This window comes from Lemur catta, chromosome 3, assembly GCF_020740605.2.
Source record: "Lemur catta isolate mLemCat1 chromosome 3, mLemCat1.pri, whole genome shotgun sequence".
NCBI lineage: Eukaryota > Metazoa > Chordata > Mammalia > Primates > Lemuridae > Lemur > Lemur catta.
The window spans coordinates 75,213,308-75,235,927 of NC_059130.1; the positions used below are offsets into that span (position 1 = coordinate 75,213,308).

The window sequence follows — 22,620 nt, forward strand, 5'->3', positions numbered from 1 at the left end:
CCATTATAATATAATATTAAGAGACCACTCTCATATATACAGTTCATTGTTGATCAAAATGCGCTTATATAGTGTATGACTGTATATATTTATAATACTATTATCTGAAAATATGATTTTTATTTCTCTCAAATATTTTTGCCTTTTTTCTTGCTTATTGCACTACTGGCTAGGATCCCCAGTACAATGTTGAATATGCATGGGAAGAACAGATATTCTTGTCTTATTCCTGAACCTAGGGAGAAAATAGTCAATATTTCATTATTAAATATGATGTTAGCTAGTTTTTATAGAAAATTTTTATTGGTTTGAAGAAGTTTTCTTCTCTTTTTAGTTTGCGAGGCAGATTTTAAGATAAATCATTGTAGAATTTTGTCCAAACTGTCTTCTACATATAATTTTTTGCCTTTAATCTGATTTTCAAATGTTAAAAAACAAACTTAATTCCTGGAGTTAAACCTCACTTGATTATGATGTATTATCCTTTTTATACATTGATGGAATCAATTTTCTAATACTTTGTTCAGAATTTTTGCTACTGTGTTTATGCAGCATATATTTCTGTAATGGTATTTTATTTCAAAGTCCCTGATGGATTTTTTTATAAGTGTTATGATGACTTTATAAAATGAGTTTGAAGTATTACCTTATTCTCTATTTTCCAAACAAATTTGTGTAATATTTGTATAATTACTTTTTTAAATGTTTGATAAAATTTACCGGTGGAACCATCTGTGCTGCATTTTCTTTGCAGGAAGTTTTTTAATTACAAATTTAATTTATTTGATAGACACAGGGTTATTCCAATATTCTATTTCTACCTGTGTCAGTTTTGGTAATTTCTAAGGAATTTATACTTTTTGTCTATTGTTGAATTTATTTGTATAAAGTTGTTCATAATATTCTCTTCTTAAATTATATTTCTCAATATCTGTGGGATTTATAGTGCTATCTCTTACTTCATTCCCAGTTTTGGTTATTTGTGACTTTTCTCTTATTTTTTTATTAGTTTACTTGAGTATTTATTAATTCTTTCAAGAACCATCATCTAGCCTTCTTGACTTTCCTATTTTCTTCTCTGTTTTAAAAAAATTTTTCAATTATGTCTATTTTAACTTTTATTTTTTTCTTCTAATTTGTATTTACTCTTCTAGTTTGTTAAGATGGAAGGCTGAATCATTGATTTCACATTTTTTTCTTGTCTATTATAGGCATTTAATCCTACAGATTTCCCTGTAAGTACTACATTAGCTGCAACCCATAAATTTTGATATGTTGTGTTTTTATTATTATTCAGTTTAAAATAATTTTTTATTTCCCTTGGAGGTTTTTTTTTTGACCCATAAGTTAGTTAGAAGTATATTTTTAATTTTCAAATTTTTAATAATTTTTTGCCATATCCTTTTAATGAATTCTAATTTAGCACTGTTGTGGTGGTCAGAGAACATATTCTGTATGATTTCTACCCTTTGAAATCTATCAAGACTTGTTTTATAGCCCAGAATATGGTGAATGTCTCACAAAAGAAGAATATATATTCTATTGTTATTTGGTATGGTATTCTTTAAATTTTAAGTATATCAAATCGGTTGATAGTGTTTTTTAAGTCTATTATCTTGAGTTTTTATTGACCTTTTCTATCAATTAATAAGACATTAGTGTTAAAGTCTCCAATTATGATTATGGATTTATCTATACTTTCCTTTAGTTTTATCAATTTTGCTCCATATAGTTGAGAGCTTTGTTATCATGTACATTCAAATTTAAAATTGTTGTATCTTCTGGATGCTATCTGTGATAATTAATTTTGTATGCCAACTTGACTGGATTAAGGGGTACCCAGATAGGTGATAAGCATTATTTCTGCAAGGGTGTTTCTGAAAGAGATTGACATTTGAATCAGTGGACTGAGTAAAGAAGATCTGCTATCCAATCACCTGGAGGCTCAGACAGAACAAAAAGGCAGAGGAAAGGCAACTTCACTCTCTCCCTTCTGGAGTTGGGACACCCTCTTCTGCCCTGGGACATCAGAACTCTAGGCTGTCTGGTCTTTGGACTCTGGGATTTGCACCAGTGGTCCCCCAAGTTTTTAGGCCTTTAGCCTTGGAGTGAGAGTTATACCATCAGCTTCCCTGGTTCTGAGGCTTTTGGATTTGGTCTGAGCCATGATACTGGCTTACCTGGTTCTCCAGCTTACAGAGAGCATATTGTGAAACTTCTCAGCTTCCATAATTGCATGAGCCAATTTCTCTAATAAATCCCCTCTCATATCTCTCTCTATATATATGTACATCCTATTGGTTCATTGTCTCTGGAAGAACCTCACTAATATACTATCTTTTTATCATTCTTTACCATTTTATCATTATGAAATGCCCATATTTATCTCTGGTAATACTCTCTGTCTTGAAGTTTAATTTGTGTAATATTAATATAGCCACACCAGCTTTCTAATCTTTTAGTATTTACATGGTATATATTTTTCCTACTTTTTAACATGTTTTTGTTTTTATGTTTAAAATGTGTCACTTGTAAACAATGTATAGTTGGGTCTTGATTTTTTTTTTTTACACAGCCTAAAAATCTCAGCCTTTTTGAACTCTGATCTCTGTCTCCTCAACTCAGCTAGATGATTGTTTTGCTTAGACTACACTTCCCAGCACTGTGATCAGGAAATTGTCCCCAGCCTGAAAGTGAGGTTGACCATGTAATTCATAGTCCTGCATTGTCTATTTTTCAATGCCTGAAAACAGTTACTTGATATCTAATTCAGTTTTTTTGTTTGTTTATGGTAGGAGAGCAAGTCAAATACAATTAATCCATAATGACTAGAAGCCTACCATAGCAATTTGAAACCCATCACTGATCATTTAGAAAAGAGGAAATAGGGCTTCTACTTTTAGTTAGGATATAGGTAGTTATGAGACCACAGGGCACACATGGGAACTATAGCAGAGTATAGTGGTTTTGCTGCTTTGATGAGACATAGATACGAGTGCAGGGAAGGCAAGGTGGCTGGAAATGGTGGACAGGGAATCAGATAGGAAGAGCTATGCACAGGAAAAATCTGCATAAATCTACCATTGAGTCTTTGACTACAGCCTAAGTTGTGCATGTTTGGATAAAACTCCACAAAGTCAAACAAAAACCAACTACCAGGGAGCCCTAAGATGAACAAGTTTCAGAGTTCATGCAAGACTAGAAGACATTTGAGTTCTGACTAGCCAGAGAGAGAGAGACCTTGTTGCATGCCTGAGGTGTTTAGCAGATATTCAGATGGGCAGATACCTTAACAGTATGGCTAGACTAGCCCTAGAGTAAAGGCTGGTCTCTACCTCCCAGCAACCTTTTAGAAATAGCCTTAAACATATCAAGCTAATCCAAAAGTAAATTAATTGCTTGCTAAAAGAAACTTCAACACTTTTTAAAGGAAGAAAACACAATTCAGGCATTCGATGTTGTAACATTTACAATATCCAATATCCTCCCCCTAAAATTACTAGTAATGTGAAGAAGCAGGAAAATGTGACCCATAACTACAAGAAAAATCAGTCAATAGAAATAGATGAAAAGATGACTAAAATGGTGGAAAAAGAAGACAAGGGCTTTTAAAAAGCTATCATGCCCGGATTACTCAAAACAATATCAAGGAGAAGAACAAAGTCAGAGAACTGACACTACCTGACTTCAAGACTTACCATAAAGCAATGTAGTCAAGACATATAATATTAGCAAGAGAATAGACAAAAATATAGAACAAAATAGAATAGAGAGCCCAGAAATAGACCCATCTAAATATAGTCAACTGATCTTTGACAAAAGCAAACATTTTCAACAAATGGTGCTAAAAAATGAATCTAAACACAGACCTTACACCCCTAACAAAAATTAACTCAAATGGATCATAAACCTAAATGTAAAATGAAAAACTATAAAATTCCTAGAAGATAACATAGGAGAAACATTAGATGACCTCAGGTATTGCAATGACCTTTTAAATATAACACCAAAGGCATGATCCATTGAGAAAAATAATTGATAAGTTGGACTTCATTAAAATTAAAAACTTCTGCTCTGCAAAAGACACTGTCAAGAGAATAAGAAGACAAGTCACATACTGGAGAAAATATTTGCGAAAGACACATCTGATAAATAACTGTTATCCAAAATATACGAAGACCTCTTAAAACCCAACAATAAGAAAACAAACAACATGATTAACAAATGAGTAAAAGACCTGAAGAGATGCTTTACCAAAAAAGAAATACAGATGGCAAAGCAGCATATAAAAAGATATTCAACATCTCATGTCATTAGGAAATTGCAAACTAAAACAACGAAAAGATACCACTACACACTAAAATGGCCATATCCAAAACACCGATAATACCAAATGCTGGTGAAGATGTGGAGAAACAAGAACTCCCATTCATGCTGGTGAGAATGCTCAATGGTATATCCATTTTGGAAGATGGTTGGGCAGTTTTTTATAAATCTAAACATACTCTTACCATATAATTTAGCACTCACTCCTGATATTTATCCAATTGAGCTGAAAACTTGTGTCCACACAAAAACCTGCACACAGATGTTTATAGCAGCTTTATTCATAATTGCCAAAACTTGGAAGCAACCAAGATGTCCTTCATTAGGTAAATGAATAAATAAACTATGATACAACCAGACAATGGAATATTATTCAGCACCAAGTTATTATAGCAAGGCATGAACAGTTATGGAGGAAACTTACATGCATATTATTAAGTGAACAAGGCCAATCTGAAAAGGGGACATCCTGTATGATTCCAACTATATGACATTTTGGAAAAGACAAAACTATGGAGACAGTAAAAAGATCAGTGGTTTCCAGGGGTGAGGAGGCATGGAAGGATGAACAGGTAGACCATAGAAGATTTTTAGGGCAATGAAATGATTCAGTATGATACTACAATGGTGGATAGCTGTCCTTATACATTTGTCAAAACCCATAGAATATACAACACCAAGAGTGAGCTCTAATGTTAACCATGGACTTCAGGTAATAATGATAGTAAAACAGAAGCAACAGCACATTTCTGGAGGAATTTCAGAGATGAATGCCACGGTCAAGGACTTGAAATATGCAGAGATGTTGATTCCCACCACATTTCCCACTCCACTCACTCATATGGCTTGTGTAGAAAACGGAGAATGACAGTGGATTATTATAAATGTAACTAGGTTGTGGCTCCAATTTTAACTGCTGTTGCAGATGAGATTTCATTAAGCAAATTAAGATATCTCCCTTGTACATCGTATGTAGCTATTGAGAAGGCAAGCGCTTTTTTTTTTTTTAACATCTTTTTGTAAAAAACCACTGGAAGCCATTTGTTTTCAGCTGGCCAGGCCATCAGTATACCTTCACTGTCCTACCTCAGGGGTATATCAATTCTTCAGCCCTCTGTCAAAATTTAGGCTACAGGAAACTTTCCCTTCAACAAGACACCACACTGACCCATGCCATTGATGATATTATGCTAATTGGACTTAGTAAACATTAAGTAGAGTTATTAGCAAGACAGTTGCCTCTCAGAGGGTAAGAAGTAAATCTGACAAAGTTTCACGGGGGACTTCCATAATACCCCTGTGAAATTTCTAGGTGGTGTGGGACATGTTGAGATATACCTTCTTAGGTAAGGGATAAGTTGTTGCTCCTAGCACCTTTTATAACCAAAAGAGAAGCCAAATGCCTAATGGGATCTCTTTACATTGTGGAGACAACGTATTTGTTATTTGGATATGCTACATTGGCCCATTTACTGAGTGACCAGAAAAGCTACTAGATTTGAGTGGGGCCCAGAACAACAGAAGACTGTAACAGGTCCAGGCTGCCATTCAAGGTGCCCTGTCATTTGGGCCATATGACACAGCAGATTTAATGGTGCTTAAAATATCAGTGGTAGATAGAGGTACTGTTTCCAGCCTTTGGCAGGCCTCTATAGATGTAGAGGACAATGATTTCTTTTTTTTCAGACAGGGTCTCACTCTGTCACCCAGGCCTGAAGTACAGTGGCACGATCATAGCTCACTACAGCCTTGAACTCCTGGGCTCAAGCAATTCTCCCACCTCCACCTCCCAAGTATCTGGGACTATAGGTGCACACCACCATGTCTGGCTAATTTATTTATTAATGTTTTTGTAAAGATGGGGTCTTGCTATGCTGTCCAGGCTGGTCTTGAACTCCTGGCCTCAAGCAGTCCTCCCACCTCAGCCTCCCAAAGTGCTGGGATTACAGGCATGAACCACCGTGCCTGGCAGAATGATCTTTTAATTTAATTTAATTTAATTTAATTTAGAACATGAACCTGAAAAGCCTGAAGACTTTTTAGAAAGTGAAAAACATGAAGAGGTAGAGGAAGAAGCTAAGAAGGAGGAGAAAGAAGAAATAGAAATAGATGCAGAAAAATCAACAATACCAGCAAATCTGGAACGACTTTGGTCTTTTTCCTGTGACTTAACCAAAGGCCTTAATGTGAGCAGCCTTGCCTGGAATAAAGCAAATCCAGTAAGTTATCAAACATTTTTACAATTATGTCTCTAGCACTTAAGGGCAACTGTCAAGTTGAAATAATGAAAAAAAATTTTTTCCGCTGATATGGGACAAGGAATTTAAATTGACCATAAACCCTAGTTTTAGAATGCCCCCAAAACAAGTTCATTTTCAAAAAAGGGAAAATTCAAATAGTTACAAAATAATGTTTTTCTCCTTTAATATATTTAACATTTAATATGTAAAACATTACCATTTTTATTTTAGGAGATCTACTTGAGATATGGCATTCTCTGAATTCATGTCAGATATTGAAAAGTGAACTAGATGATAGTATATGGTTGATTTATTTTAACGTATACCAAAACTCATGTATCCAAATTTGTATTCTCCTCCGTGTAGTCATATTTGGAAATATATATGTAATCCAGTGACCCTGCAATGCAAAAAATAATTTTGAGATTCCTTAAAATGCTAATACCACTAATATTAGCAACTGCTTAAACAGCACTTAGTATTACCAGGCACTGTTGTTTTACCTGTACAAATATAACAACCCTATGAGTTAGGTATTATTATTGTAATGATTATGTTGAGAGGAAACCTGAAGACTAAAAAGAATAAATAACTTGCCCAAAGTCACACAACTAGTAAGTGAGAAACAGACAGAATTTAAACACAGACATCTGGCTCCAGTGTTCTTGCTCTTAAGTACTGTACTGCCAAAAGTTATCTTGAGGCAAATAAGATGAGTCATCAAGCTGGAGAATGGTACATTTGCTTGTAAAAAAGAGAAAATTATAGAATAACAAGACTGATTTTCTCCTGGCATTTATAAATTGGTTCTAAAAGCATATTCCAGTAAGTGATTCAAAAAATCTTTTGAGTAATGGCAGTATTGTTGGAATAAATAGTTAGTATATTTTTAAGGTAATCCGAACTAATCTGTTTAAATTATATTGTTTTATGTATGTTTAAGAATTAGCCTTATTATTTTATTGCCACATCTTACAAGGTGCTATGTGCAAACATAACAGTTTCCATGGTTATTAAAAAACAGAAAGTCTGTAATAATTTTTTAGAAACCTAAATAACACCTTATTTTAATTATGTGTATTATTTTTTAACAAAATAAAGTGCTTTTAGTATGAATTTGTCTTTATAAAACCATATTTGGGAATATCTTGTTGATAAGTGGGATTTAATAAACAAGAATAGTCTATAATAAAGATACATGAAACATTTTTAGAAACAGAATATACTAGCATTTTTAAAATTCATACATTACTATTGAGATTAAATTGAGTCATTTTGAATGAAATTAAATACAAATATATTACAGATGGCATCCATAATATTTATTAATTCATTCTACAAATATTTATTGAACATTCACCCTGTGCCTAGTGCACTGTTAAGGCTCTAGAGATACAGTAGTAATTAAGTCATACATAGACCCTACCCATACAATAATTTTCAATGTGCTATGATAAGGAAAATAAATAATGCTATGGGAATACATAAGAGAAGCTCTTGAACATTTCTTAGAGAAAGTAATGCCTATGCAGTCTAGAAGAGATGAGTAGGGATTATCAATGTCAGGGTGAAAAGTGTGGTGGTGAAGATTGTTTTTAAGACAAAGGAAATTGTGGAGAGTTGATGTTGGCCAGAATATAGGTGTTGACAGTAAAATATAATATTTTAAAAATAAAAGTATTTTTTTGGTTTGGTTAGTCATTAAACTTTGTCTATATGTATTTAATATATGCGTCTCTTGAAATGACCTGCTGTATTAGTCAGCTTGGGCTGCCATAGCAAAATATCATAGACTGGGTGGCTTAGACAATAGCAATTTATTTCTCATGGATCTGGAGGCTGAGGAGACCAAGATCAAGGTGTTGACTGATTACATTCCTGGTGAGAGCTCTCTTCCTGGCTTGTAGATGATTGCCTTCTTGCTGTGTCCTTACATGGCAGAGAGAGAGCTCTGGTGTCTCTTTCTCTTCTTATAAAGCCACTAATCCTATTTGATTAGGACCCCCCCCACCCTTAAGCCCTCATTTAACCTGAATTACGTCCTAAAAGCCCTATCTCCAAATACAATCATATTAGGAGTTAGGATTTCAACCTATGAATTGAGGGTAGGAACACAATTCAGTCCATAGCACCTGCCTTTAACTTAAGTGTTTTTTATTTTACATTTGAAATAATTAGGTCATCTTCAAAAGCCCATAAGATAATATAATATTGTTAATACAGTCTTGGAAAATTACCTCATATGTAAAAGAACTTCTTAGTAATTGGTTCTTTTTAGGTATTTATTCTTCAGTCTGAAAATGAGAAGCATTATACTGATTAATTTTACTTGCTTAGGAAAATGGAGGTGTAGGGTAAAAAGAGATGGTCTATTGATATTTTCCCCTCTCAACTGAAATGTCTTAATGCCATTTTTAACATAGTTCATTAATATATATCTTTATACATTTGCCAATATTTTTATGCCATCTTCTCTCATTTTAAATGTATTTTTCTGGTTTTCAGGACCTTTTGGCTGTTGGCTATGGGCACTTTGGATTTAAAGAGCAAAAAAAAGGATTGGCTTGCTGCTGGTCAATAAAGAATCCCATGGTAACCCAAACAGAAATATGAAACATTTTGATTTAGTAGCTGTTGATACAAGTTCTCATAAAATATATAATTGTATATAATAATTAAACAAATTTCATAACAATTAAAATTTCTTCTTGTTGGCATAGGATAAAGAGAATTCATTTATGAAGCCACTCAATAAATATTTATTGAGCATCTCTTATATGCTGTTAGATTTGATGGTGTAGTTGAACCATTGTTGATTATCATAGATAATTATAAAGAAGAATGAATCTGCAAATGGCAATTCTTTGAAAATAACATGTTTTTTAAAATACTTGGTTATTTCTTAACATATGACTAGCTTCTTACCACCTGATCTCTTCTATCCTCAATAGATACAGAATAGATTAATATGACCCTCTTACTATCCATGAAATTTTCAAAGAGAATGAATAAGAATCACAGTGTTTTTTTTTTTTTTTGGTTGGAAGGTCCTAGTCAATCTTTAAAGTTTTACATTTAGTTTTAATTCACAATGAAATGTGACGTGAAAAACTTAGAGAAGGGTCAGAAAAGCATATAAAAATGATTAAAATTTTTATAAATAGCCCCAGGATGTCAGGAAGTAGGTTCAATAGCATAAAAGAAAGGAAGAAGCAATTTTAAATATGGAAGGATTGACACAGGATTCATCATCAGTAGCTTGTCTTCTTTTCATGTAAGTGGTTTGAAACAGGAAAAGATTTAGATTAGACATTAAAAACAGAACAAAATTTAAAAAACAAAACATAAAAACTCTTGATGGGCTATAGAACAGAGTACCTTAGAGAGTTTTGGAGCTTTTTCTGTTCATTGTTTAGAAATGATTAGATAATACAAGCATCTGAAACAAATACTGGAAGACAGAATATATGCTAGATGATTTGTTTGCTGTCTGTTTTTTCTTTCCAAAAGAAAGTAGGTATGTGATGATCATACTAAACCTGCTGAAAGATCATCAAAATATGGTAATTATTATAGAAGCCCATGCTGTATTTTTTAAAGCTAGACAATGCTGAGAATTCATAGTAAAGGAAATGACTAATTAAAGTTTTATTCTAATCTATATGAACATTAGGAAAATAGGAGTAACTGAATGTGTACTAACTCTTCTCACATACCCACTGCCACCAGACTAGTCTCAGCCACCATCATATCCTGCCCTACTGTGGTCTGCAAAACAAGATGAGAATTTAACATAATTGTTTTTTTTATTTAGTGGCCAGAACGTATTTATCAGAGTCCATTTGGAGTTACTGCTGTGGATTTTTCAATTGGAGCACCTAACCTTTTAGCAGTTGGCTACCACGATGGCACAATTGCCATTTATAATGTACAGAACAACAGTAGCGTTCCGGTTTTGGATAGTAGGTGAGAACCCAAGAATTAGATAACTATACAATACTTACTTTTTCAGGAACATTTATTTGAATATTATTTAGTTTTGAGTGACTAGTTATGTTGTTATTGAGAATGACACCATCATTTTTTTTTTTTTTTTTTGAGACAGAGTCTCACTTTGTTGCCCGGGCTAGAGTGAGTGCCATGGCGTCAGCCTAGCTCACAGCAACCCTCCTGGGCTTAAGTGATCCTACTGCCTCAGCCTCCCAAGTAGCTGGGACTACAGGCATGCGCCACTATGCCCGGCCAATTTTTTCTATACATGTGTTTAGTTGTCCAGATAATTTATTTCTATTTTTAGTAGAGACGGGGTCTCGCTCAGGCTGGTCTCGAACTCCTGACCTCGAGCGATCCACCCGCCTCGGCCTCCCAGAGTGCTAGGATTATAGGCGTGAGCCACCGTGCCTGGCCGAGAATGATACCATCATTTTTGAAACATTTAATAATTCCTTATATTCTCTGCTGCTGGAATGCTGTCATAGTATCTCCTTCATCTTCTCTGCCCACTTCACCAATAAACTTCTTTTGGCTTTTCTTTAAAAAAAAAAAAAAAGAAAAAACAGCTCATGCTTATCTTAAACTATTACTTTGGTATAACTTTCTCCAGAAAACCTTCCCATTTGTTTCTTTTGTGCATCCTATACACACCTTTAACAGAACACTCATCACACTATATCAATTATATCTATATCTTCCTGAGGAGAGTATAAGCTTCTTTAAAGCAAGGATTGAGTCTTACTTACCTTTGTTCCTCAGTTTGTAACACAATATTGGCATGTAACAGGAGTACAGTAAATGTTTGCTTAATAATGAATGAATGAATGAATGAATGAGTTATACTGAGAAAAACAAAAAGTTAAAGATGAAAGATATTCAAGTATATTAGGTTTTTGTACTGAACAAGAGACCAGCAGGGCTAAAATGAAGTGATATATTTGTATCAGTGTTTGAATAACTTAGCTAGAACAGGAAACAGTCATTAAAACAGGGGTTCTTAAACTTAGCTTTGGAATTATTTGCAGTTTTATAAGCATGGGCCTTTGTCTTGTTTCTGGAAAGAGGGTCTAGAATTTTTACCAAATAATCAAAGACATCTATGTTTTTTAAAATGTTCAGAACTATTGCACTGGAGGGTTTGTATAAAAATTTGTAAAAAATCAAGGAAATCAGTACTAGGAACAGAACACTCCATTAATCTGATAGGAAAAAAGTCAGTAATCTGATAAGTGATTTTCATTTTTCAGAAAAAAATTTAGATCTCTATCATAGAATCAATCCATTGGGCAATCTGGAAATATAGAAGAATTATTTACCTGAATAAGACTTAAATGACTAATTGATTTAAGCCATGAAAAAAAAAGTCTTTAAAAAGATGAAGATACTTATATTCAATGTATCTAAAATAAAGTAAAAGTCAAAATTTGCACATCTACACTAAGAGAGAATGAATAGAATAAGAAAAGTAGATTCTGAAAAGAAAAGAAAATATTCGCTTTTGTGTTCCTATTATGATAGCTTATATAATTAAAGGCCAGTAAAATTTCCCTTTTATAGGAAATGAGAAAAACAGCAGTGAATGTTAGGTGGTAAAGTGATTGTCTTTCCTATATTTCAAAATATTTAAAATAAAAACCCAGTTTTGAACAATAAAAGCATTATTATTTAAGTAAGTCATGATTGTCTAGGGATCTGTACTTATCATTTATACTCCAAGGCTTTTAAAAACTTATGATGATGATTCTGTATTTAGTATTTTTCCCTGTTTCAGTGAATCACCTCAAAAACATTTGGGACCTGTATGGCAACTACAGTGGATAGAACAAGATCGAGGAACAACAGGCGATGACAAAAGAGAAATACTAGTTTCTATATCAGCAGATGGAAGAATCTCCAAATGGGTTATACGGAAAGGACTGGACTGTCATGGTAAATAAAGAATATCAAATTGTCTTCCTCTTATTATGTGCTGATTTAAAAATTCCTAGTGAACTATGTGTGAAAGGTGACAAATTTTGAGCTGGCCAATAAAAAAAAATAGGTGTGGTCATTGTTTTTCTAAGCACCTAGTTCTAGTATTTTCTAATTTTAACCTAATCATATGCCAAAGATGGCAGAAATGGAATATTGTTTGCAGAAGAGATACACATGATATTTGTAGTGCTTTTTCTGTGGTAAATAACAAGTTATGTGTTTTTTTTCTATAAAGATTTGATGCGATTAAAGCGAACTACTTCTGGCACCAACAAAAAAGGAGGAGAAAAGGAAAAGAAAGGTGAAGCTTTGATATCTCGACAGGCTCCTGGAATGTGTTTTGCTTTTCATCCCAAGGTAAATTATTTCAATCCATTGTTTACTATTGCATGTAACAATTTTCAAAAATTGAAGTATATTAAGATATAAAATAAGACAAAATATTAGCATGTTAATGAATATTGTGCCTAATACAGAGAGACAGAAAGTAGATAAGTGATTGCCAGGGGCTGGGGGATGGTAGAAAGAGAATAGATGAGTAGGGAGGAGAAATGGGAATGTCTACTAATGACTATGGAGTTTCTTTTTTTGGTGACGGTTGCAGAACCCTGTGAAAAAATAAACATAGCTGTAGCTGCCAACCTAAGGTAGAATAGAACATTCCGGTTGGCTTTCATATGACCTTTATTTGCTTTTCCAGATAGACAAAAGGTATATATTTCTGAGGAACTAGGGAAGGACTTTCTACACTTTCATGCTTAACTTGAAAAATTAAATTTGCCTCTCCTTACCCCTCTGGGCCACTCTGCTGCTCTATTATACTTAACAGAAACCTAATCCTCTATATACAGTCCTCTACGTTTCAATGTGAGTGATGACTTTCAGAATTTGGGATTTCCTAAGTTCATGTTTATCAAGACCAGAATTAAATCTGAGCACAGTTAATGAAGTTCTGCTTTTTCTAATTCATTTTATTTAGAAGTACCTTGTAATCAGAAAATTCAGCCAGTATGACAGATTTTTAAGAAAACATATCCCATGTTTTCTGTTACATGTAATATGATCATCTCTTTAGTGACACCACATTTACCTCAGTGTGCAAACCAAAATGAGCTCCTTCTGTATTCTACCCTGTTATCCAAATGATACTTAAATCTTATCATCCCTTTCCTTGTAGTCCAAGCCTACTATTGCTAATGTAATTCAGGCCTTTATTTTATTACTTTAGCCATCTTCTAACTGCCTTCATTCTCAAATTCCTATAATCCACCTTCACTTTGACTCTAGAAAAGTAGTTCTCAATGTGGGCGGGGAGGGGTGGATTTTCTCACCAGAGAATGTTTGGCAGTGTCTTATAATGTACAGACAGCCAACACAATCTTGCTACTCCACAGTTCCCAACAAAGAATAATCTTGTCCAAACTGTCAATAGTGCCAAGTTGAGAAAACCTAGTCTGGTGTCCTAGAAATGTTCTTGACACAAGGAATTCGAGATTGTGTTAGTCTGTTTTGCATTGCTATAAAGGAATACCTGAGGCTGGGTAATTTATAAAGAAAAGAGGTTTATTTGATTCACAGTTCTGCAGACTGTACAAGAAGCATGGCACCAGCATCTACTTCTGGTGAAAGCTTCAAGGAACTTCGAATCAATGTGGAAGATGAAGGGGGAGCAGGTGTGTCACATGGCAAGAGAAGGCACAAGAGAGAAGGGGTGGTGCCAGGCTCTTTTAAACAACCAGCTCCGGCATGACCTAATAAAGCAAGAACTCATTCTGGTGGGAGGGCACCAAGCCATTCATTCATGAGAGATCTGCTCCCATGACCCAAACACCTCTCATAAGCCCCCACATACTACACTGGGGATCAAATTTCACCATGAGGTCTGGAGGGGCTAAGTATCCAAACTATATTAGAGATATCATGTGCTCTGTAAATAAAGGCAATTTTACTTTTTCCTTTCTAATCTTGTTGCCTCTTATTTCTTTTTCTTGCGTGACTGCACTGGTTAGAACCTCCAGTACAATGATGCAAGCAGATATTCCTATATTGTTCCTGATCTTAGGATAAAAGCATTCAATCTTTCACTATTAGGAATGGTGCCAGCTGAAAGTTTTTTGTAGATGCAGTTAATTAGGTTGAGGAAGTTGCATTACATTCCTAGTTGGTTGAGTGTTTTTATCAGGAATGGATGTTGGATTTTGTCAAATGATTTTTCTGTATCTATCAAGATGATCATATAGTTTTTCTTTTTAAGTTTGTTAATATGATGAATTACACTGATTAATTTTTTTGAATGTTTATTCCTGGAATAAACTCCACTTGGTTATTATTTAGTACCTTTTTAACATACTTTGAATTTGAATTTGATATTCTAAAATTTTGTTTAGAATTTTTGCATCTTGGTAAAGGATATTGATCTGTAGTTTTCTTGTGTTGTCTTCTCATTTTGACATCAGGGTAATGCTGGCCCCAAGGAATATTTTTAAAGAATTTGCATAAAATTGGTATTATTTCTTCGTTACATATTTGATAGAATTAACCATCCAGGCCTGGAGTTTTCTTTGTGGGAAGATTTTTAACTTTTAACTACAAATTCAAATTTTTAATATATGTAGGGTTATTATGGCTACCTATTTCTTCTTGAGTAAGCTTTAACAATTTGTATCTTTTAAGGAATTTGTCTATTTTGTTTAAGTTGTTGAATTTATTGGCAAAATAATATTCCCTTATTATCCTTTAAATTAAGTGTAGACTATGTATTAATGTCTTTCCTGATTAGTCTGGCTAGAAGTTTATCAATTTTATAGATCTCAAAGAAATAGGTTTTGATTTGATTTTCACTATTGTTTTTTTGTTTTCTATATCATCGATTTCCACTTTGATCTTTATGATTTCCTTTCTTCTGTTTATTTGATTTTAATTTGCTTTTATTTTTCTAGTTTCTTAAGATGGTAGCTAAGGCCATTGATTTGCAGCTTTTGTTTTTTTTTAATATAGGTATTTGTGCTATAACATTCCATCTAAGTACTGCTTTATCAACAGCCCCAAAATTCTGATATGTTATATTTTCATTTTCATTCTGTTCAAAATACTTTCCAATTTCTTCTTTGATGTCTTGTTTGATAGATATGTTATTTAGAAGTATGTTATTTAGTTTCCAAATATTTGGAGATTTTCCAAAGATCTTTCTGTTACTGATTTCTAATTTAATCCCACCATGATCAGAGAACATACTTTTTATAAGCTGAATCCTTTTGAATTTATTAAGATTTGTTATAAAGCCCGGAATATGGTCTATATTACTAAATATTCCCTGTGCACCTAAGAAAAATGTATATTCTGCTGTTGTTGGGTGGAGTGTTCTATAAATGTCAATCAGGTTAAGTTAGTTCATAGTGTTGTTGTAGTTTACTATATCTTTGCTGATTTTCTGCCTACTTTTTCCAAAAATTATTGAGAGAAATGTATTGAAGTCCCCAGATATAATCAGGGATTTGCGTATTTTTCCTTGCAGGTCTATTTTTTGCTTTGTGTATCTTGATGCTTTGTTATTAGGTACATACATACATGTTTGGAATTATGTCCTTTTGATTAATCAACTCCCTTATCATTATGAGATGGCCTTATTCATAACTGGTAATATTCTTTACTCTGAAATCTACTTAGTTTCATATTAATGTAGACACTGTAGCTTTCTTTTCACTAGTGTTAGCATGGTTTATCATTTTTCATCCTTTTTCTTTACATTTAAAGTAGTTTTTTTATTGGCAGCATATAGTTGGATCTTGCTTTTTTATACGATCTTAAAATCTCTGACTTTTAATTGTAATGCTAAGACCATTTACATTTAGTTTGATTATTGATATGATCTGATTTGAATCCTTCATCTTTTTTGACTGGTTTATTAAAGTGGGCATGTATAAAATGCGTGGCTTCCTTGCCTTAAGGCAGGACTCTGAAGGGCCATCCTCTCTCCAGAGCTGCTTATAGATCAGACTGAGCCCTCAGGTTCAGTTGCTTCACAGTTCAACTTGAATATCTGTCCATTCCTGTTTCTCTCGAAGAGGTTGTTCCTGAGTGTATTTCCCAATAAACCTCTTACGTGAAATTTCAGAGTTTACTGGGAAATCCAACTTTTGACAGTGACCTTGAAGATCCCTAGAGAAAGATGACCACTTATAAACAGTGTTGGGGTAATCATTATCCACATTTTTTAAAAAAGGAATTAGATTTCTACACTATTATACACAAAAACCTTTTAGAAGAAAATATAGGAAAATATCTCTATGACCTCAAGATATGGAAAGATTTCTTAAACAAAGCACAAAAGATGCTAAATGTAACAAAAAATGAGAACTTCTGTTTATCAAAGACAGTATAAGGAAAGTAAAAAGATAAGCCATACACTGGGAGAAGATATTTGCTACATATGTTATAGACAAAGCAATAGAATCTAGAATATGTAAAGAGCTTACACAAATGAATATGAAAAAGACAGATTATTAGTAAAATGGTCAAGAGACAAAAACAGAAGAGGAAACACAGATGGTCAATAAATATAAAGTGTTCAACCTTTTTAATATTTATATAAATGGGACTTAAAGTCATGAGATACAATTTTACATCTAATAGAATGGCAACATATAAGATTTCTGATGTAACCCAACTGTTGAAGAGAATGTGAGTCAAAGGGAATTTTTATATACTGCCAGTGAATGTAAATTGGTAATATCATTTTGGTAGAAATTGTGCTGTATCATGCAATTTAAAACTGCCAGATGTAGTGGTGCTTGTCTGGAAGCTGAGGCAGGAGGATCACTTGAGCCCAGGAGTTTGAGGTTGCAGTGAGCTATGATCGTACCACTGCACTCTAATCTGGGTGACAGAGTGAGACCTTGTTTAAAAAATAAAATAAAATAAAATTGCATATTTGTCTTCTCTTTTACTTGTTCTAATGAAAGAGCTTAACTATTTACTGTTACTTACTATTTTCCTGGACTGTTAGTTCCATTGTCATGAAGCTCTAATGTTAGAAAGTTTCTTCCTCATTTTAAGCCAGAGTATTTCTGTATAACTTCTAGACTAGATATTAAATGCTACCCTCTATTCTAGCAAAGGACGAATCTATATTTTCTTTTGCATAGTAGTCTTCAGGTAGTTTCATTATTATAAAATCATGACAGAAAAAAAAAAGACATCAGACACCTAAATTCAAGATAGTATTTCTTGTTTGCGTTTTTGAATTGATTTTAATAGATTCTAAATTGTCTAACCTTCTATTTAACACACCTACTAATATACATTTTGATTTCTTGTGTTGTAGGACACAAATATCTATTTGGCTGGCACTGAAGAAGGTCATATTCACAAATGTTCTTGTTCATATAATGAACAATACCTAGATACCTACAGAGGGCATAAGGTTAGTTTAATTATAATAGGTATAGAAAATTTAATTTATCTTGTAGTATTTCTGAAAAAAATTGTATCATTAATATCATTATATACGGTATATTCAACATGTAATAAATTTACAACTTCAGAGTTAACAATACCGACTTGAATTAAGTGCTTTTTTCCTGTGGAAACCAGTGTGGGGCAATTTATTTGGCTTGTAGATATCCTTGACTTCTTTTTGCAAGTTTTGGAAGTCACAATTTTTGTTTCTGAAAGACTTTGCTTATAACATGCTGATCCCAAAGTAAAATAGGCTCATGCCTATTCTCTATTTTTTTTTTTTTTTTAAGAGACACAAGTCTTGCTATGTTGCCCATGCTGGCCTTGATCTCCTGGGCTCAAGGGATCCTCTCACCTCCGCCTCCCAAGTAATGGGACTATGTGGTCTATATCTTTTTATGATTATACCGTTCATGTTCTCTTCATTTTCTCCCTCAGTCCTTTTTTTTTCTTAATGTTTTATCTTTTTTAAGTAAGTATGTACAATATGTATTAATACTTAGTGAATATTGTAGCAACTATATTTTTATGTTTCTATATGGAATAATTTAGGGAAGATTCAATTTATCATCTTACTCTCAGCTACAGTAATGCCCACACAATAACGGACAGTATGGCTGGGTGTGGTGGCTCACACCTGTAATCCTAGACTTTCGAGGCCAAGATGGGAAGATTGCTTGAGGCTAAGAGTTCAATACCAGCCTGGTCAACATAGCAATACCCCATCTCTACAAAAAAATTAAAAAATTAGATGGGCATGTTGGCACCCATCTGTAGTCCTAGCTACTCAGGAGGCTGAGCCAGGAGGATTACTTGAGCCCAGGAGGTTGACGTTGCAGTGAGCTATGATGGTGCCACTGCACTCTAGCCTAGGCAAGAGAGCAAGACTCTGTCTAAAATAAAATAAAATAAAATAGTAAATAAAATAAAATGGTAATCTGGAAATCTTAGCACTTTTAATTTGCTGGTTGAATTTAAAATATAAGATGTTAAATATTATCTACCCATGTATTTTAATTTATTTTTTTATTTCTAGGGTCCAGTGTACAAAGTAACTTGGAATCCATTTCGTCATGATGTATTTTTAAGCTGTTCTGCAGATTGGGGTGTTATTATATGGCAACAGGATAATCTCCAGCCATTTTTGAGTTTTTATCCAACTACTTACGTAGTTTATGATGTTGCCTGGTCTCCAAAATCACCCTATATTTTTGCAGCTGCAAATGAGAGCAGAGTGGAGATTTGGGATCTTCACATCAGCAAGTAAATGTTAATATTTTTCTTGGGGACATTTCTAGTAGAAACAGTTCAAACTAAATGATACTAATAGTTTTGACATCAGTTAGAGAGTACTATAGTTACTTGAAGAGGAATAATAGGGTATGAGAGTGCTCTATGAATAAAGATATATGCCAGCATACTATATTAATGTTAATTACTTATACCATATGTGGTTTTAAAATGTCTGAATGAAAATAGTTTATCTAACTCATCTCCTCAGACTTTTACAGGATGATGTAGGATATTATATAACTATCTTGAATTCTTACTGCCTGGTTTATAGAGGAATAAAGAGAGGCATGATTATATTCTTAACTAAAGATTCTCTACAACAGATAAAGGGGACAAAGTAATTATTTTTGCAATATTATTCTCTTACCTCATTTCAAAACATATTCAAAGGGATATGAACTTAATTAAAATTTTTGATTGAAGATGTAATACCAAAGTTATTAGAGGATCACCTAGATATATCCATGGTTCTTAATATGAACATTTATACAATGCTGAAATAAGAAAATAAGAAACAGAACGAATAGTATGTATCTGTTTATATATCTATATTTAGAGAGTTTTATTTTAATGAATTGGCTCACATGATTGCGGGTCCTAGCAAGTCTGAAGTCTTCAGGACAGAGTTGCAGACTTGAACTTCCTGCAAGAGTCATGTTGCAGTCTTGAGTCCAAAGTCATTCTGCTTTCATTCCACTTAGGGGGAACGCAGTCTTTTCTCTTAAGGCCTTCACCTAATTGGGTGAGGCCTAGCCATATTATAGAGGGTAATCAACTTTATTCAAAGTCTACTGATTTAAATGTTAATTACATCTAAAAAAAATACCTTCACAGCAATGTGTAGACTAGTGTTTGACTAAACAACTAGGTACCATGGACTAGCCAAGTTGACACACAAAATTAATCATCACAAAAGTTTAAATTTATAAGCTCACATCTTAATTGTGAATTACTTTAATTTACCTGGTTGAATTTAGTTCATTGAAGAAATGAAGGTTTTGACTGAGTAAGGAGTGAGAAGCAGTTATTTTGAGCTTAGAAGCACTTGAGGTTTCTGGGTTTTGTTATATGAAATGAAAAAGAAATCTCAACCTTTCTTTAGTCTGTATATTTAAAAGACTATATTAATGTAACAACTGAATTTACAAATAAAATATTTCATTACAGTTTGGACCCTCTGATTGTGAATGTTGCTAATCCTGGAATCAAGTTCACAACCATTCTCTTTGCCAAACAAACAGATTGCCTTCTGGTGGGAGACAGTGATGGACAAGTTGCTGTGTATGAACTGAGAAACATGCCTGCTGCTTTGGATTCTGTCCGGGTAAGACTCAAAAGTAAAAAAATTGTGTCATTTTATGAGTCTATTCATAAAATGTTGTACTTTTGTAGCATGCAAGGGATTTACATTTCTTAAGTATCTTAAGGGTAAGGTACTGGGAAAGAACATAAGTTGCAAGAGTGACTACCTACTAGGCATAGTACCTACTAGGCTTATTTTCTTTCAACCTCACTTTCTTTATCTGTAAATCATGAGAATAATAGTGTTACTGAGCATAATAATTATAAATATTATGTGGAAGAACTTAAAGTTGTGCCCAATGTGTAGTCAGGACTTAATAATTCTTAAATAAAGCTGAAGAAGTTTATTTCATATATGAAAGATTTTTACATGAAGTAATCATATTTTTCAATACTGTCCAATGTTCCTGAAAACATAAAAAAAAAAGGAAAAAGGAAAAGGAAACAACATAAATATCCAACGAGAGGGAAATGTGGCCAGGGGAATCAGATGGTTGATGAGATCAGGGTCACATGTAGGAGACAGAGTTCTACCCCAACCATGTAGATTACAAATGTTAAATAAGTAAATAAATAAAATGCTTAGGACTTTGTATTTGCCATTCCCTTGGCCTAAAATCCACAAGGTTTGTTCTTTTACCCACTCAAATGTCATTTTCCCAGTGAAGTCTTTCTTGACGATCTTATTTAAAAATTGCAACCTCTGCTCTCTCTCATGCTCCCTATTAAATACTCTTCAATGACTCATTTTTCTTAATAACCCTCACCTTAAAATATATATAAATTTATTTATGTATTTTATATTTATTTATGTATAAATTTATGTATTCTAATATAATTTATTTGTGTATTTTGTTATTACACATGTCCCACTAGAATGTAAATTCCATGATAACAGTGATTTTTGTCTCTTTTGTTCTGGGCTATATCCTTCTGGCCTAGTGTAGTATCTGGCTTATGGCAGTTATTCAATAAATGCTTTTTGAATAAATATGCATTGAAAACTAGAAGAAGAAATCAACATATTATAAATATTATTTCTTAGGATGGGATTATGATGAATTTTAGCTTTTCTTTTTTTACTTCTCTGTTTTTCAAATCATCTACATAATTTTTTTTCCCAAAATTCACTGGTTTCCTTATGTAATAATTTTAGTCTACTCTGAGGAATGCAGCCCTAATGGCTTACTTTTCATGATATAGGACATTTTAATATTTTCAATTTCTCACACATTCATTAAGATATTTTAATAGGTGATAGAGTGTTTATCTCCACATTGAAACTTGTCTAAGATACACAACTCATTAGCCAAAAGAAATTTAAAGAGAATTTTATTCTTTATTCAAATCTCTTAAAATTCACTTAAGTAGATCCAAATACATAGTTCATAATAATCCTTTTTCTTCTTCTGTCCATATCTCTCAAATCCCAAATGTAGCCTCAAAGCCTAATCATCCTTTTTTATCTCTGTGATTCTTATAGTTCTATTCCTCAAGAGCTCTAAGAACTTGTCCACAAACTGAACTTGGGGTAGTGGGAAGGAGAAGTTGAGTTGTTTAGAGTTGTTCCAAAATTTTTGTTAGTGTGTACTAGTGGAGGTAGTAGAAGGTACTAGTGGAAGAGAAATCTGTGAGTATTAGTATGTTGATTCTTTTCATTGCATATATATCTGCAGAACCTATCAAGTATTATAATAATTTATCAAAATAAATTACAATATTTTGTATACATGTTTTTTTACTAGTTTGAGCTACTTGGAAACTTGTGTATTCAAGTATCTAGCACAGTGCTAGCACGTAACAGGCATTCAGTGAATGTTGAATGAATGTCTGAATAAAGAAACACATACATAAAGACATATGGTTTTTAAGAAAGGGACAATGGATATTCAAGAAACTATGATCAAGTCATAAAGAACAGAAGAATAAACTCGTATAGAAGCACAAAGCAGGAAAATAATTGATTTTTGAAAGGCAAATGGGAAGAAGAAAAGGAAAAAAAAAGAAGAATGCTTTGGGGAAGGCTTTCACAAAG

General features: G+C 33.2%; 1 protein-coding gene across 1 annotated transcript in view; it reads left to right on the plus strand.

Moving 5' to 3' along the window:
* The window catches only part of DNAI4 (dynein axonemal intermediate chain 4), an 80,848-nt gene that overhangs the window by 51,066 nt on the left and 7,162 nt on the right, over positions 1–22,620 (plus strand). The window contains exons 9-16 of the mRNA XM_045547798.1: positions 6,337–6,545; positions 9,072–9,158; positions 10,381–10,532; positions 12,331–12,488; positions 12,769–12,890; positions 17,857–17,955; positions 19,027–19,253; positions 20,451–20,607. Of these exons, the coding sequence (XP_045403754.1) occupies positions 6,337–6,545; positions 9,072–9,158; positions 10,381–10,532; positions 12,331–12,488; positions 12,769–12,890; positions 17,857–17,955; positions 19,027–19,253; positions 20,451–20,607 (1,211 nt within the window). The remainder of the gene's footprint in view (positions 1–6,336; positions 6,546–9,071; positions 9,159–10,380; positions 10,533–12,330; positions 12,489–12,768; positions 12,891–17,856; positions 17,956–19,026; positions 19,254–20,450; positions 20,608–22,620) is intronic.